Genomic DNA, 13695 nt, shown 5'->3' with positions numbered 1-13695 from the left:
GCAAGTTAGTCTAAGTCTAACTCCATTAGGAAAAGCTGACATAAAACATTTGTGATATTGATTTATTAATACAATGATGAAACTTAAGGTAAAAAGCAGGAACTACATGTAAAAATTAAACTTGAAAGTCAACTATCTTGAATTATACAGTATACTTTTGACTAGTAGTTACAATGTAAATAATTAAATTTATAGTCTGAAGGTAAATTTCCTACAGGAAAGATAACCTAAGGTTTAAATGAGGTTGCATGACCTATCCACATTACAATCATCATTCTCAGAAAAAAGGTCTGTCTCCTGATGCTGACAGCATACCAAAAATGTCATGAGCCATCAAAGGACGAAAAGTTAAAACCAAATAAGTTACTTTTTGGGAGAAAAGAAATGGTACACCCTTTCCAGCAAAAGGGCAATGAAAGACAGACCCACACCAATGCCGAAGAGGAAGAAGTGTCCAGAAAAGTTGCCAAGATTAAGGGCGCGGGGGCCAGTTGTAGAGCGTTTGATGCTGGAGCACTCGTTTGGTTTGGGCCAATACTTTCGTTGCCAGACAGCAAACAGGCCATTCTGCATCATTCGTAATACCCTGTAAGAAAAAGGATAGAAATGCATCCATATTGTGTCAAAACAGTTTGGTTTGTGATATTTTTTCATGTTTATCTTTACAACACTTGTCATTCCTAAATAAAAATATATTCACCATCATATACATTTCATGTTCTATAAAGATTTTGAAAGCAATGGAAAACAGGACTTGGTTACATCAAGGTACTTTTCTGGAACTACACTTCTATTGGCTAATTTGTATTTGTTAGGAAATCAAAGTAAGTCATGATAATCTAGGTATTCTTGCTTTATGAAAGATATGCTGTACTAGGTAATTCAAATTTTCTAATTACTGTAATGTAATCAATAGTTCACATATTGACATTCTACAATGACTTATTAACAATGTGTTTCCCAATCTCACCAGTCTTTTGTATATTAGACTGAACCAGTAGCATCACTGAATATTTCCTGGATTGTCGAGAATATATAATCCAATTACCTCATTTTAGTGTGCCTGCATTGTTATTGCAACAGATTGCTAGGCTTTGATGCCTATTTGTAATACTAAAGGAGACATGAGTTTGAAGTTGTGAGGCAAATTCCCATTAAATGGAACATTGGAATCAATGCAACAATCCATCAGGAAGGTGTACTTGTTTGCATCCCTGGACCACAAGAATCCATATTTTCCTATGCCTATACATCCAACATAAAGTTTACCTTTGTTCTTTACATATTTGGAAAGGGAAAGTTCATCAGTTTCGAATTCTGTGCTTTGGCTTGGCTACTGTTCATTGAGTCTTCACTCAAACTTTGGCACTAGTGCGCTAAAGGGCATGACAAATTGGGAACAAAAAAAAACTCCATTAATGCCTCAACTATAGACTAGGCATATGAGAGACAGAAACCTTCGACATCATAAGTCGGATTTAGTGCCTTCAATCATAGTTTGTCCAACACATAACAAGATCAGGAAGTTCTTATTCTTGCTTCAGTGATCAAAACAGACCCAGTCCTCCGGCAACATCATGGCAATCATTAATCGGACACCTCAAATCATCACAAGTTACAGGCCCTCCCAGTTACTTCAGGTTAGATCAACTTCTAGTAACGATCTTAACGTACTCTGCATTAAAGAGCCTCAGGTACACAGCATTCTGCTGAAGGACACATCCGTAGCCAGCACTGAAGAAGTAGTCCTTCACTTGATATAATCGGCACCGCTTCGTTGACAGGTAGTCACTCTCCATTGCAAAGTCTAGCCACGATTTCTCCTACGAAATATCAAAAGGTCATACATTGGCCCACTAATAAATTAACTGAATAATCTTAACATTTCATAATCAAAACCATCCATCTGTCTTGCTTCAGGGTCCAACATGAGTCCTCTCAAAGATGCAAAACTTTTTTATTATTATTATTATTATTATTATTCCCACACCAGAGGGACATACATGATATGACAGTTTTGAGAATGTCAGAAAGGGACACCTGTCAAGTTTACTTTTGAATATGCCAGTGAGGGACAAGTTACTAAGGCAATGGCTTGAACATGAGAAGCATTCAACCATTTTTTTTTTCAAAGTGATGCAGTTTCAGGGAAATTTCCCACGTGATGCAAGTAGGGTGTTCGCCTGTCAAAACTCAAGACAAATTCAGGATTTTCATTTGCATTTTAGGCCTTAATTTTGGATTTGGAGAATCTGCATTGTGAACTGAGCAATACAGAAAAGGTCTTTCATCTGAGAAAGAAAAAAAATCCAAGAAAAAATATAACAGAATATGGTATATGCAAAAGTACTACAACATAAATACGTCAATCAATACATAAAAAATTAGTTATGGACAAAACGTTAGGTTACAGTCACCCTGCAGTTTCACCCTGAAATGGCTAAACTGCTGTAAACTAAAAGCAAGTAATTTTGACACTGCTCTAAACCTAAGCTAGATGACAAGATTTGCAACTAAGAACTCTGTCCTTCATGTAGGCCAGGTCTAAACATGAAAAGAAGGAGAAAGAAAAACATTAATCCTCACATTAGTACTTGGTTTGGTGACTGTCTCCTTTCGTCTCCAGTCTCAAACTGAAAGGACTTCTCGGCCCAAGTGCACAGAGGCATATGCCTCATATTCCATACATCCACCTATCCATCCTGTCGGCAAGCTTTCAAACCTCCTTCTGTTTCATTTTTCCCTAACTTATAACAATCTTCAGAGGTAAGTCTATTGCTTCCTTTTTTCCAATTTTTTAAAAATGTAAACTCTGTTCAATCTAGCTAAGGACATTACTTTAACCAACCAATCAGTCATTACTTTGAAGGTTTACCTTGATAAAAGCAGTCTTGCCTCCAAGAACAGCCTCAACGCCACCCATGTCACTTGTGACGAAGAGATCAGGTCTCTCCTTCAGGAGCACACCTATCTTGTAGTAGGTCCCTGGTGCTGGGGCATTCTGTCCAAGGCATTTAGTCGATTGACTACATTAAAATGAGACTAATGCAAATATGCTAAACTAGAAATGATGGCTAAAAATTCAGTATTATTAAGAAAGAAACAGTTTACCCATTTTGTTTATTTCCATTTAAAACAATTACCATCTGGCAAATTCTAAGCAGAAAAAATCTGCTTTAAACATTACCCAATATTACTTGTACATACGGGAAAAAATTGTTCATTAGATATACTTAGTTCATTTATAGAGCCATACAGTATACACAGTATATATATATCTGTACTAATGCAGTAATGTATATAATTCTATAAATTTTTTCAGTGTAAATAAGAAAGGAGAAGGGTCATAAAGGAAATAATAATAATATATAATTCCTTAGCATGAATTAATAGATAAGAAACCAACTAAATAATCATATCTGCAGAATAAAAGAAACTCAAGATGCAAAAGCTTATCTCTGTACAAACTCACTAACCACAATAAAACAAGGTGTTACTGGGTCTGGCCTCGTGTACTTCTGTCCTCAACTACTGTACTTCATTTTCTAATCCTTCATCAACTTCCCTCTACCCTTCTCTTGGATGGTCTCATATTTTATGCTAGACTGTCACATTACCGCATCCAAAAATTATCATACACACTAACACACAGAGAGGGTCAGCTTTAGGAGCTACAAAGGCCAATAGGAACATCTGAGGTAGGGAGCCCAGATTCACAGCCAAGGTTTGTAGGATCACAAAGATTATAACCAGTGCTCATTATGGACTTTATACTTCTAAGGCAGAATGAAAAAGTCGAACTGTGATCTTACGAGGTGCATGCATGTCCAACGCTAAATCTTATTTTAAAAGTACATATGCTGTACAAGAAAAGTTGCAACTGTTAAGAAATAAAACAAGTTAATGTGATTGCCTTGTTTTAGTGAAAATGTTTATCAAAAATTTTGACTGCCTTTTCCTGGATTCTTAAAAATCACTAAATATAAATCATAATGATTTCAATGTATTGCTGTATTAACTTTTATTTTAAAGTTATTTTATTATGAAAGTTAGCTTCATGCTTTTCTCTGTTTTTTTTTTGTTTTGTTTTGTCATTTTCAAAGGACATAATGCAAGCTGTTCAAATATTCTTGATAAATTGATGATGTCAAGTAAGTTTTTATAACTAGCTTGGAAAAATTCCTGTCTCTTAATGCCACAGCCACTCAGATTACCAAGATATTAGGTTTTGTTAGAATGCAGCTTAACTTTCTAAGACTACAGTACATTACCACAGTATAGGGGGCGCCTTCGATACGCGGCCCAGTTGGTTTGAAGCTGGGCACATATACAGAATTATTTTTAAACACGCAGTTCAAACATATTTTGGGTGCTTATTGCAATATAATATTGAGGGAATAATCATCATCATTTACCTTTGGACTGAATCAAACCCATACCCATACAATATACAGATGATGAATGTCCTCCACTATGTCAGTCACACAAATTGCACTTTCAGTTCTTGATAGCCAGTACTTTGCGGCAGTGTCTATAAAACAGTTTATGCTGTTAATGCAGCAATAAGAACTTTCAATAAGTTGTGTACAATCATGCACGTTATATGAGAAAACGCAACTCACAGCAAACAACGTCTCATGGGCAGAGTTAGATCTGTATGTCCAAAGGATCTCTCTCTGATTTGATAGCTCTTCCAAGGATTTTATGACATTGCTCATCTGGGGCACTGTCAGGAAGGCAATCAGATTTCCAGTGTAGGTGTATATGAAAATCACGCATGAACAGACCCAAAACCCATTCAGAATCATCATTGGGCCTTCTAGCTTCAAGCGGATACCTGGAATTGAAGCACAATTTGTAACTAATAATAATAATAATAATACAGCTCAATAATAATCTGAATGAAAGCTACAGAGATCCTTGAAGTCCAAATGATGATGAAAACAGCTGTATCCTGAACTAATAATATTATTCCTAATAATAATAATAATAATAGTAGTAACAAGAATACTGCTTATGCTTCATACAAAGTATGAAGATATTAAATATCACTTCTCATCATAAGTTCGGGAAAACCAGACCAAGAGAGTCACAAGCATCTAAGAAGTCAAGTAGTTCTGAAAAACTGTAAACCTTCTCACTCTCAACGCTCAAATATAATCTTGCAAAACTCTGCCCCAGTTTTCGAAGTAGTGTTATGGATACTGACGCTCACAATGACAATGTTTTCCACTTGTACATTATCCTGCACTTTATCCATGCCTGGTCTAAACAATATGTAAGGGTTTGCATCCTTTAACCTTTCGACTTGTAAAAAATTCAAAGAACTTTACAAGGAGCTATTTCTGTTGCCCATTTTTGGAGTCAAAACCCAATCTTATAGAGTGGTATTTACTGCACTTACTCTGCGTAGTCAGCAAAAATGCACAAGCCCAGATGTAATAATAGAATGGCATGCTGTTGCTCCCTTTCTCTGGATGTGCTATCAGTGAGTCATTTAAGACTGACAGCGACCACATGAACCATCCTACTACAATTGTGGTTGCAAGGATCACCAGCCAGACCTGGAATTTGCAATCGCATGGTTAAATCTAGCGTAGTGTGAAAATAATTTCTGCCTTGAGAAAAACAAGAATAATTAAATGTTTCAACTGCAAAATAAGCATTCAAGACATCAATTGCAAAGTAAGTACTATCAAATTTTGCGATAAAAAATGTCATTTTCAAATATGGAGCTAAAAACTGCTGGTCTACAGTGCACTAATTAAAAAACTTATTTACATTAACTTATATTTAATGATATTATTGTCCACAACAAACCTGCCATGTGAAGGGATTCAAAAAGGCCAAGAAATTATCTTGTTCCTTTGGTGGAGGGATTAAGATAGCTGTTGGTTCCTCGAAGAATGGATGGGTGAAGTCAATGACTCTCTCACGGATGTACGTCATGGTTATGCTGGCCAGGGCAAAGTCTACAACCTGAAATTAAACAGTGTGTTCATAAATTATTCATGACACCACACTTGGACAAGCAAAACAAACTGAATACTCTACATAAGCAATATTTCAATACAGTATCAACAACTTCCTCACAGATATGTGCCAAAGAATTTGTAGAATATTTTCTGGTCTTCTTCAGCACCTTGCAGCCAAACTTTGCACCAAGTGGTCACTTTTGTCGACAAACTGAAGTTACACATTCTTCATGTGATACTACCTTCACCAACATACACAACTTAACTTTGTCAAACAAATTTTTGTACTGGGGCAAAGTTTGTCAGCAAAATGCTAAATGCTGCTAAACTGCATGCTTGTATGACAGCACTACAAAAATCTGACTCATAATGAGCTCTCTCTTGGTGGATCATACGGGACTTAGCAACTACTGTACGTAATGTTAAGAGAAGAGATAAGAAAAGACATCCTTCTACTTTCTCCACAAGTACAAGACAATTTTACTATTGAACATGGAATACCAACCAACAAACATTTGCATTTTGTAACAAATAGCAGTTGTAATATTCAAGAAAACTGCAGCAAAGGAAGATGGGGATCTCCAAAGAGCATTTTGTAAAACTGACACACACACAGAACTCACTTTTAATCAAATAAAGTACAGAATGATAAGGAAATGAGTGTAAATAAGATTTTATCATGAGTAGTGCATCTCGAAGCACACCTTGCGTTGCACCATGCCCACCAAGCCATTGAACGACCCGTTGGGCATTAGACCTCCCCAGTTTCCATCATAGGGTGGAACCAGACTGTACCTGTAAGAAAGATCATGATAATTATTTTTGTCTGGAAGGCTGAAATGATGTAGTATGAGTAATATTTGTGGCTTGAACTAAGGTGAGATATAACAAATGTGTAGTGTGGATGGTGGTAAATAAAAGTGTAGCAAGACTAATATTTGTGGTTAGAACAAAGTGGATGTTGGTAAAATAAAAGTGAACGACCTATACACAGGTACTGTATTTGGAGTGACTGTACAGCTGAATGTGTAAACGGTGAAGAAGTGAATCACAGAGAATGTGTGGCAGGACGGCAAAAGCTCTACGGAGGCTTTGAAAGCAGAGCTGTAAAATTCTATGAATGGAGTGTTTGAAGGGTATACTTCTTTATGTAAGAGAAGTGCTGTTGCTGAATATTCATGGAAGAAAAGAAGGTGGAAGCTGAAGAAATAAATTACTAACTTATTACATGTGGAAATGGTTGGGAGTGCAGAGCTACAATCAATAACAATGAAAATCATTTCAAGTACCTGTACTTTAACCAGATCACTCTGCCTCATTTCTAAGTTCTCCTACAGCTAACCTGAGGGATCCTTTCTTTTAAACTCTGGGGGGTAAGCACAACAAAAGTTGGAGATGTTGGACAGTAACATGGGAAGAGACTGAAGGGAACAAATGAAAAGGCAAAGAGTACTGCTGCTGAGCTCAAGAGATGCTGCAACTAACTTTTAATGGCCCCTGCACCGTATGCATAAAGTACACTGCAAGCAGACCCATGTTTACAGGGTAGTGTAAGTACAGTGAGGATATGCCATTCATAGGGATTGTGCTGTGAACTTCTATTGGTGACAGGAAACTAAAATACTGCTAAATAAATAGCTTGCACTTCTTAAACACTAATGGTCTTTGATATCCCTATAGCAAGCAAAAGGAAACAAGGATTTTCTATCTTACGTAAAGTTAAATTTCTGTGCCATAGAGTTCAGCATCTCATAGCAGAATCCTTTAGCACCAACAATGTTGTTGCCAGACATCTCCAAGATCGCAAATGGTGGGCGCTGATAAGCAAGAAAAATGATTAACGGAAGCCTGGGTAAGAACAATGTCAGGGATGACTGCGGTGGCAAAAGATTGACAGTAATAAATTTCCCATAAAAACAAGATGCCTAACTTGAGTTCAGTTAGACCCTACAGATCTCATGAATGTCAGCAGACTGATGATGATGAAAGTAAACAGAACACTGTATTTATATTTACTCACATGAATAGTTGCAACTACCAGCTTCTTCCCATAAAGGAACCTCCGCCCGATCTCCATCAACATCCTCCGTGGATAAGCCTCCAGTTCTACTTCATCATCGCCCAGGATGGCATCTGATCCAACACAGTTGAGGTACATAAGGTGATATCTGCAGTGGATAAAGCATGGGATTGGTGACACCTGAAGATGAGTAAAACAAAACCAATCACCACTGATCAAAAATGAGCATAGTAATCATGAACCAAGATAGAAAATACAGATGGGAACAAAACTTTTCAAAATAAGCATTCTTTTTTTTTTTTTTAATCACAGCTCAAGCTGGACACAACAAAGCTACTTATCCCTTGTTGAAAACTGAATGACAGTTAGTAGTAAGCCAACAAAGGAGTATGGAATTCAGCTGGGGTGAAGATTAGGCCACAGACCTGTTTGTCAATTGTTATGTCAACTTCATTTTGGGTAATTTTAATGAATTTTATGTACGGTAATTCATGAACCATAACTTAAGACTACATTAATATTAATTAGCACAAGACCTGGAAATTGCTGAAATTTACTATATAAGAAAAATCTTCCTCAGGAATCTCTGTGATCAATTAATTATCAAATTATTAATATATTAATTATTAATGTAATAATCATTAATATTATCAGAATATAGGCATACACTCTAAACTAAAAAATAATAAAAATAATAGGAATACAATATACTAGTCTTCTTCATATATCGAACATATAGTCAGCAAGTGGCAGTGATTGCACCCTGGCTTTTCTCTGGGGCCACCCCTCTGGACAAATGGTTTCATGGAGAGAAAAATATACCTAAAAGGGAGCATGTAAACATACCGAATTAAATTTATACGAAAAACAAATAAAACACTCACCCTTCACCTCCTGTCGCTATTTTGGAGGCTGAAGGCCACAAAGATCCCTTAAGCACAACTGTGTTTCTGTGAGCACTGGAAGACTGATTACCGGAGCTGAATTCCTCGAGACTTGATTCCAACCAATGCATAAGCACTTGAACCAAGCACTGAAACTGATGGTCGACCTACAATTTACAGAGATTTTTTTTATGCAAAACCACACAATGAAATCTTGAGGTGGGGGACACAAAAAGTTCATTTTTTGGCTGAAGGCATGCATCCACGTAGATTAACACATTTAATTACATACAGAGTACAGTATATGTGTATATATACATAATATACTGTATATATATATATATATATATATATATATATATATATATATATATATATATATATATATATATATATATATATATATATATGTGTGTGTGTGTGTGTGTATGTGTGTGTGTGTGTGTGTGTGTGTGTAATTTGGAATCCTGTTGTTTTACCCAATTTCAGCAGAATTTATCCGTGATATGTGAAGAAAGTAAGTATACCTTAGTTTAACCAGACCACTGAGCTGATTAACAGCTCTCCTAGGGATGGCCCAGAGGATTCGACTTATTTTACGTGGCTAAGAACCAATTGGTTACCTAGCAACGGGACCTACAGCTTATTGTGGAATCCGAACCACATTATACCAAGAAATTAATTTCTATCACCAGATAAAATTCCTCTAATTCTTCACTGGCCGGTCGGAGACTCGAACTCGGGCCTAGCAGAGTGCTATCCGAGAACTCTACCGACTCGTCCAACGAGGAACTATGTTTTAGAATATAACTAAATTCTTTCATGTTGCAAATCAGTGATTGGAATAACACTACTGAAGGAATGCAGTTGGAAGGTCTATTTGATTATTGCCTCACCAGTAATATCCACAGTCAGGGTATGGATAAAGAACAAGGAAGTTTTGGGGGGGGGGGGGATTTGGTGAGATCTAGGCTATATGCATTATTGCTCACACTGACTATATATATAAAAAAGCTAAGATATATTTCTGTAAGAAGCAATGGGCCTACCACACTTCTTAGCAAAAGATGAAGGAATCCTAAGAGGCGGGTGGCTTTCTCCCTGGTAAAACGTGATGTTATGGCCTAAGGTAGGGAAGACTGGGATGAACCGAAGTGAATTACCCAAATAGATTCAATAAAGGTTAAGTAGGTTCCAAGAGGTAAAATAGCCCTTCAGCCAGACAGGACATGGCACCTTATTTTACAAGAAGTCAAGAATGGTATGGTTAATATGCATCCTGGGTAATGTTCTAACTGCTACATTAGGTTATGTGGGCAAGGGGTAGTCTATGGTGCTGTAGGTTAGGTTATGAGACATCACTGTGCTTACCCCTACCAAAATCCTCGGTTTCCCACCGTCTTTTATTTCATCTTATAATGCAAGGGTACGGTTAAGGGATATTAATCTACGAAAATCGAGGTTTGCTGTGAGAGCAACTGGACAGTACTGTGATGTTATGGGGAGAAAGTGGTACATTCTTGGGGTCTATGCTTTTATTTCTTTTAACCGTATATAACATTTTAGCAAATCATCAAATTTGTATGTCAAGGATCAAAAATACCATAGGCCTATATCTTTACATTCAAACCGCACTGTAGACCAAGAATAAAAGTATCATTTTGTAAAACATTTCTAAAGGTAATTCTACAGAAGAGCTCCACACGCAAATATCGCTTATCAATAAAGTTTAAGAAAAGTGGCATAAATATTGCGGTGCTGGTGAGATATGAGAAATTTACTTTCATAATTTCAGAAATTTACTAAGAAAATATGAGAGATTTACTGACATAATTTGAGAAACTTACCGAGATAATTTGAGAAATTTACCGACATAATTTGAGAAATTCACTGGGATAATTTGAGGAATTTACTGAGGTAATTTGATAAATTTATTGAGATCACTGAAATTTACTGGGATAATTTGAGGAATTTACTGAGGTAATTTGATAAATTTATTGAGATCACTGAAATTTACTAAGATAATCTGAGAAATTTACCGAGATTATTTGAGAAATGTACCATAATTGGGAAAGTTACAGTCTTTTGTTTATGTTTACTTGCTCATCCCTGAGGGCCTCTTCTGTAGAATTACCCTTCTAATAACTTACTGCACAAGAAAAAAATATAGGCAGCAGTGCCACCCACCTTTACTTTATAAAGTGGCAACAGTAACCCGCTCTGGTTCCCACAGACATCCAAACTTAGTGCCAACGTTGGTTTGCCGAAACGGCGGCCGTTCCCGATCACAGCCTCGTTTATGGAGCATTTCCCGATGCCCGCAACACCCACCACTGCTTTGGATCCTTTGAAGGGGCAGGGATGCGTCGGTCACGCAGGATTTGGACCAGGAGAGATACCAAAAGAGACGGTAAGAACGATATATAGGTTATCAGAGTTGGGGTTGCCGTTTTCGACGTCATAGAACGTATAGCCGTCTGTAGGTCTAACTCTAAGCCCTCGAAAAGTTCAACGTAAATATCACCATGGAACTATTCTTTTTTTAACATACAACCAAAATATCACTTAGAATTTGAGAGCGAGTTATATAATCATGGAGTTAGTAATAGTACTAATGAAATTTTGCATAAAAAAAAAACTTTGAAGGGGGTACGCTACGCGCATGAGCAGATGGCTGCCGAAAGCAAATAATTATAAACATCACTTTAGACTCAGTAGTGGTTCCTTAAAGCTATGGACTTGAAGTATGCTATCGTATATTTATATATATATATATATATATATATATATATATATATATATATATATATATATATATATATATATATATATATATAATGAGAAAAAATTAAAACTCAACAAATAAACCTTTCTTGAAAGGAAAGTATTATAAATAAAATATACAGGATAAAATTCAGTCTATAGAAAACTCACAGTATTTCCCGCATATATATATATATATATATATATATATATATATATATATATATATATATATATATGTATATATGCGGTACCGTTTATCCAAAAAAGGATGGCTTCGTGGATAAACGAGACCATAGTAACTACCCTTGTCGCTGTAAAAGAAAAAAAAAAAAACTGCATCAAATTAACAGTTAAAAGGCTTCCCTGCTTACTCCAAAGGGTGTTCGTGTGCAAATCCTCCTTGGAGACCAAATGGTATTCGGTCTGGAGACCAAATTTCAACGCCACGGTCTCGAACGTCAGCTTTGCGTGGATTTCTCGGTAGCGTTGTCCGTAGTCCGCTGACGACAGATCTAACCAGCTGTCATGCACGATCGCTGCAAATGAAATAAAAAATGTTAATGCTCTCTCTCTCTCTCTCTCTCTCTCTCTCTCTCTCTCTCTCTCTCTCTCTCTCTCTTTACATTATATTAAATATATGAAGTTTATATCACAGCGGAGTCTCCAAGTTGGGGACTGGCATAAATCACAAATGTATCTAATTTATTTCTCTGATTATCGACAATTATTACATTCTGAGACTAATTCGGTGTGTGTGAGTTTTGAGGCTTAAGATATTTAATATATATATATATATATATATATATATATATATATATATATATATATATATATATATATATATATATATATATATATATATATGTGTGTGTGTGTGTGTGTGTGTGTGTGTGTATGTGTGTAAGCAATGCATTATATATGATACATAACCCAATAGAGGAGGGTCATAGGTCTATAATTAAAAGGAAATTTAACATAATTATATACATCCTTTGGTAGCTAGCGTGTTTAAATGGAAATTTTATGAGCAAGGACAACTCGGATAAGCCGATAGCGTTCATAATTGCTGGTGCCCGTGCGAAAATATCAACATAGCTGGTAAAAGCGATAAATGTTTACAAACTGGTTGAATTTAACCTGTAATTTGGCTGAGTTCGGGTCGTTTCGGCCGTAAGTCATTTAGGCCGTAAGCACGTTTACGTGCAAAATGGACGCCGTGTTTAGTACCAGCCCCTTGGGGATGTACGTAAAACATAAAATAATAACGGTAAATACCATAAACATAACGGTAAATACCATAAACATAACGTCTTACAATGTTTTGGATGTTACGGCCTAAGTGATTTACGGCCGAAACGACCAGGACCGATTTGGCTTACCAGTCGAAGGTTCGTTTAGGTTGATTTGGGTTAAGTGAAGTAAGTTTTAGTTAGTTTCATCATTTTACCCAAACATACCAGCATTCATTCATATCCACAGGTAACCCCCGTAGGTAGGTAGTGCCATTAGTGCACCGCATGGGGTGCACTGTAGGCATTACTAAAGGTTCTTTGCAGCGTCCCTTCGGCCCCTAACTGCAGCCCCATTCATTCCTTTTACTGTACCTCAGTTCATATTATCTCCTTTCCTAACAATTATATCATAGTGCAACTGCGAGGTTTCCCTCCGGTTACACCCTTCAAACCTTCTTACTCTCAATTTCCTTTCCAGCCCTGAATGACCTCATAGGTCCCAGTGTTTGGCGTTTGGCCTGAACTCTATATTCCATTCCATTCCATTTCTGTATACAGGTAACTGTGCACAGTTTCAGATTTATCACAGTTACACATACACATACAACCACCCACCCACACACACACACACACACACACACACACACACACACACACACACACACACACACACACAACCCCACACATGTGAATAGAGAGTAAGTCTAATGTTTCTCCTGAGAGAAATGAAACGAAAGCACCGGAATGCAGAGTGAAAGTTTATTCATCTGTGACAACCCGGTTATCCTTGCAACGTCATTTCCGGAGATGGTGGATTT

General features: G+C 36.7%; 1 protein-coding gene across 1 annotated transcript; it reads right to left on the bottom strand.

Annotated features, from left to right (window-relative positions):
* Positions 1-48: 48 nt before the first annotated feature.
* On the bottom strand, positions 49-10269 carry LOC136834829 (glutamate receptor U1-like). The gene is made up of 11 exons (XM_067097590.1): positions 10251-10269; positions 8880-9046; positions 7996-8143; positions 7689-7792; positions 6680-6770; positions 5821-5979; positions 5405-5564; positions 4623-4837; positions 2876-3001; positions 1675-1823; positions 49-586 (listed from the first exon to the last, which is right to left on the bottom strand). Exons 2-11 carry the CDS (start codon positions 9008-9010, stop codon positions 364-366), a joined length of 1506 nt encoding a protein of 501 aa, XP_066953691.1. The 5' UTR covers positions 9011-9046; positions 10251-10269; the 3' UTR covers positions 49-363.
* Between the last annotated feature and the right edge of the window lie 3426 nt (positions 10270-13695).

Source organism: Macrobrachium rosenbergii, chromosome 54, assembly GCF_040412425.1.
Source record: "Macrobrachium rosenbergii isolate ZJJX-2024 chromosome 54, ASM4041242v1, whole genome shotgun sequence".
Lineage (NCBI taxonomy): Eukaryota > Metazoa > Arthropoda > Malacostraca > Decapoda > Palaemonidae > Macrobrachium > Macrobrachium rosenbergii.
This window is presented reverse-complemented; position numbering and strand designations above follow the sequence as displayed.

Bases quoted from the DNA above. Each gene is read 5' to 3' on its own strand.
- LOC136834829 (XM_067097590.1), bottom strand. From the start codon at position 9,010: ATGCATTGGTTGGAATCAAGTCTCGAGGAATTCAGCTCCGGTAATCAG. The intron at 3,002-4,622 runs GTGAGTTGCGTT...TGCCTTGGACAG, and splicing joins CCCATGAGACGTTGTTTGCT to AATGCCCCAGCACCAGGGAC. The intron at 587-1,674 runs GTACGTTAAGAT...TTTTTCTTACAG, and splicing joins CTGAGGCTCTTTAATGCAGA to GGTATTACGAATGATGCAGA.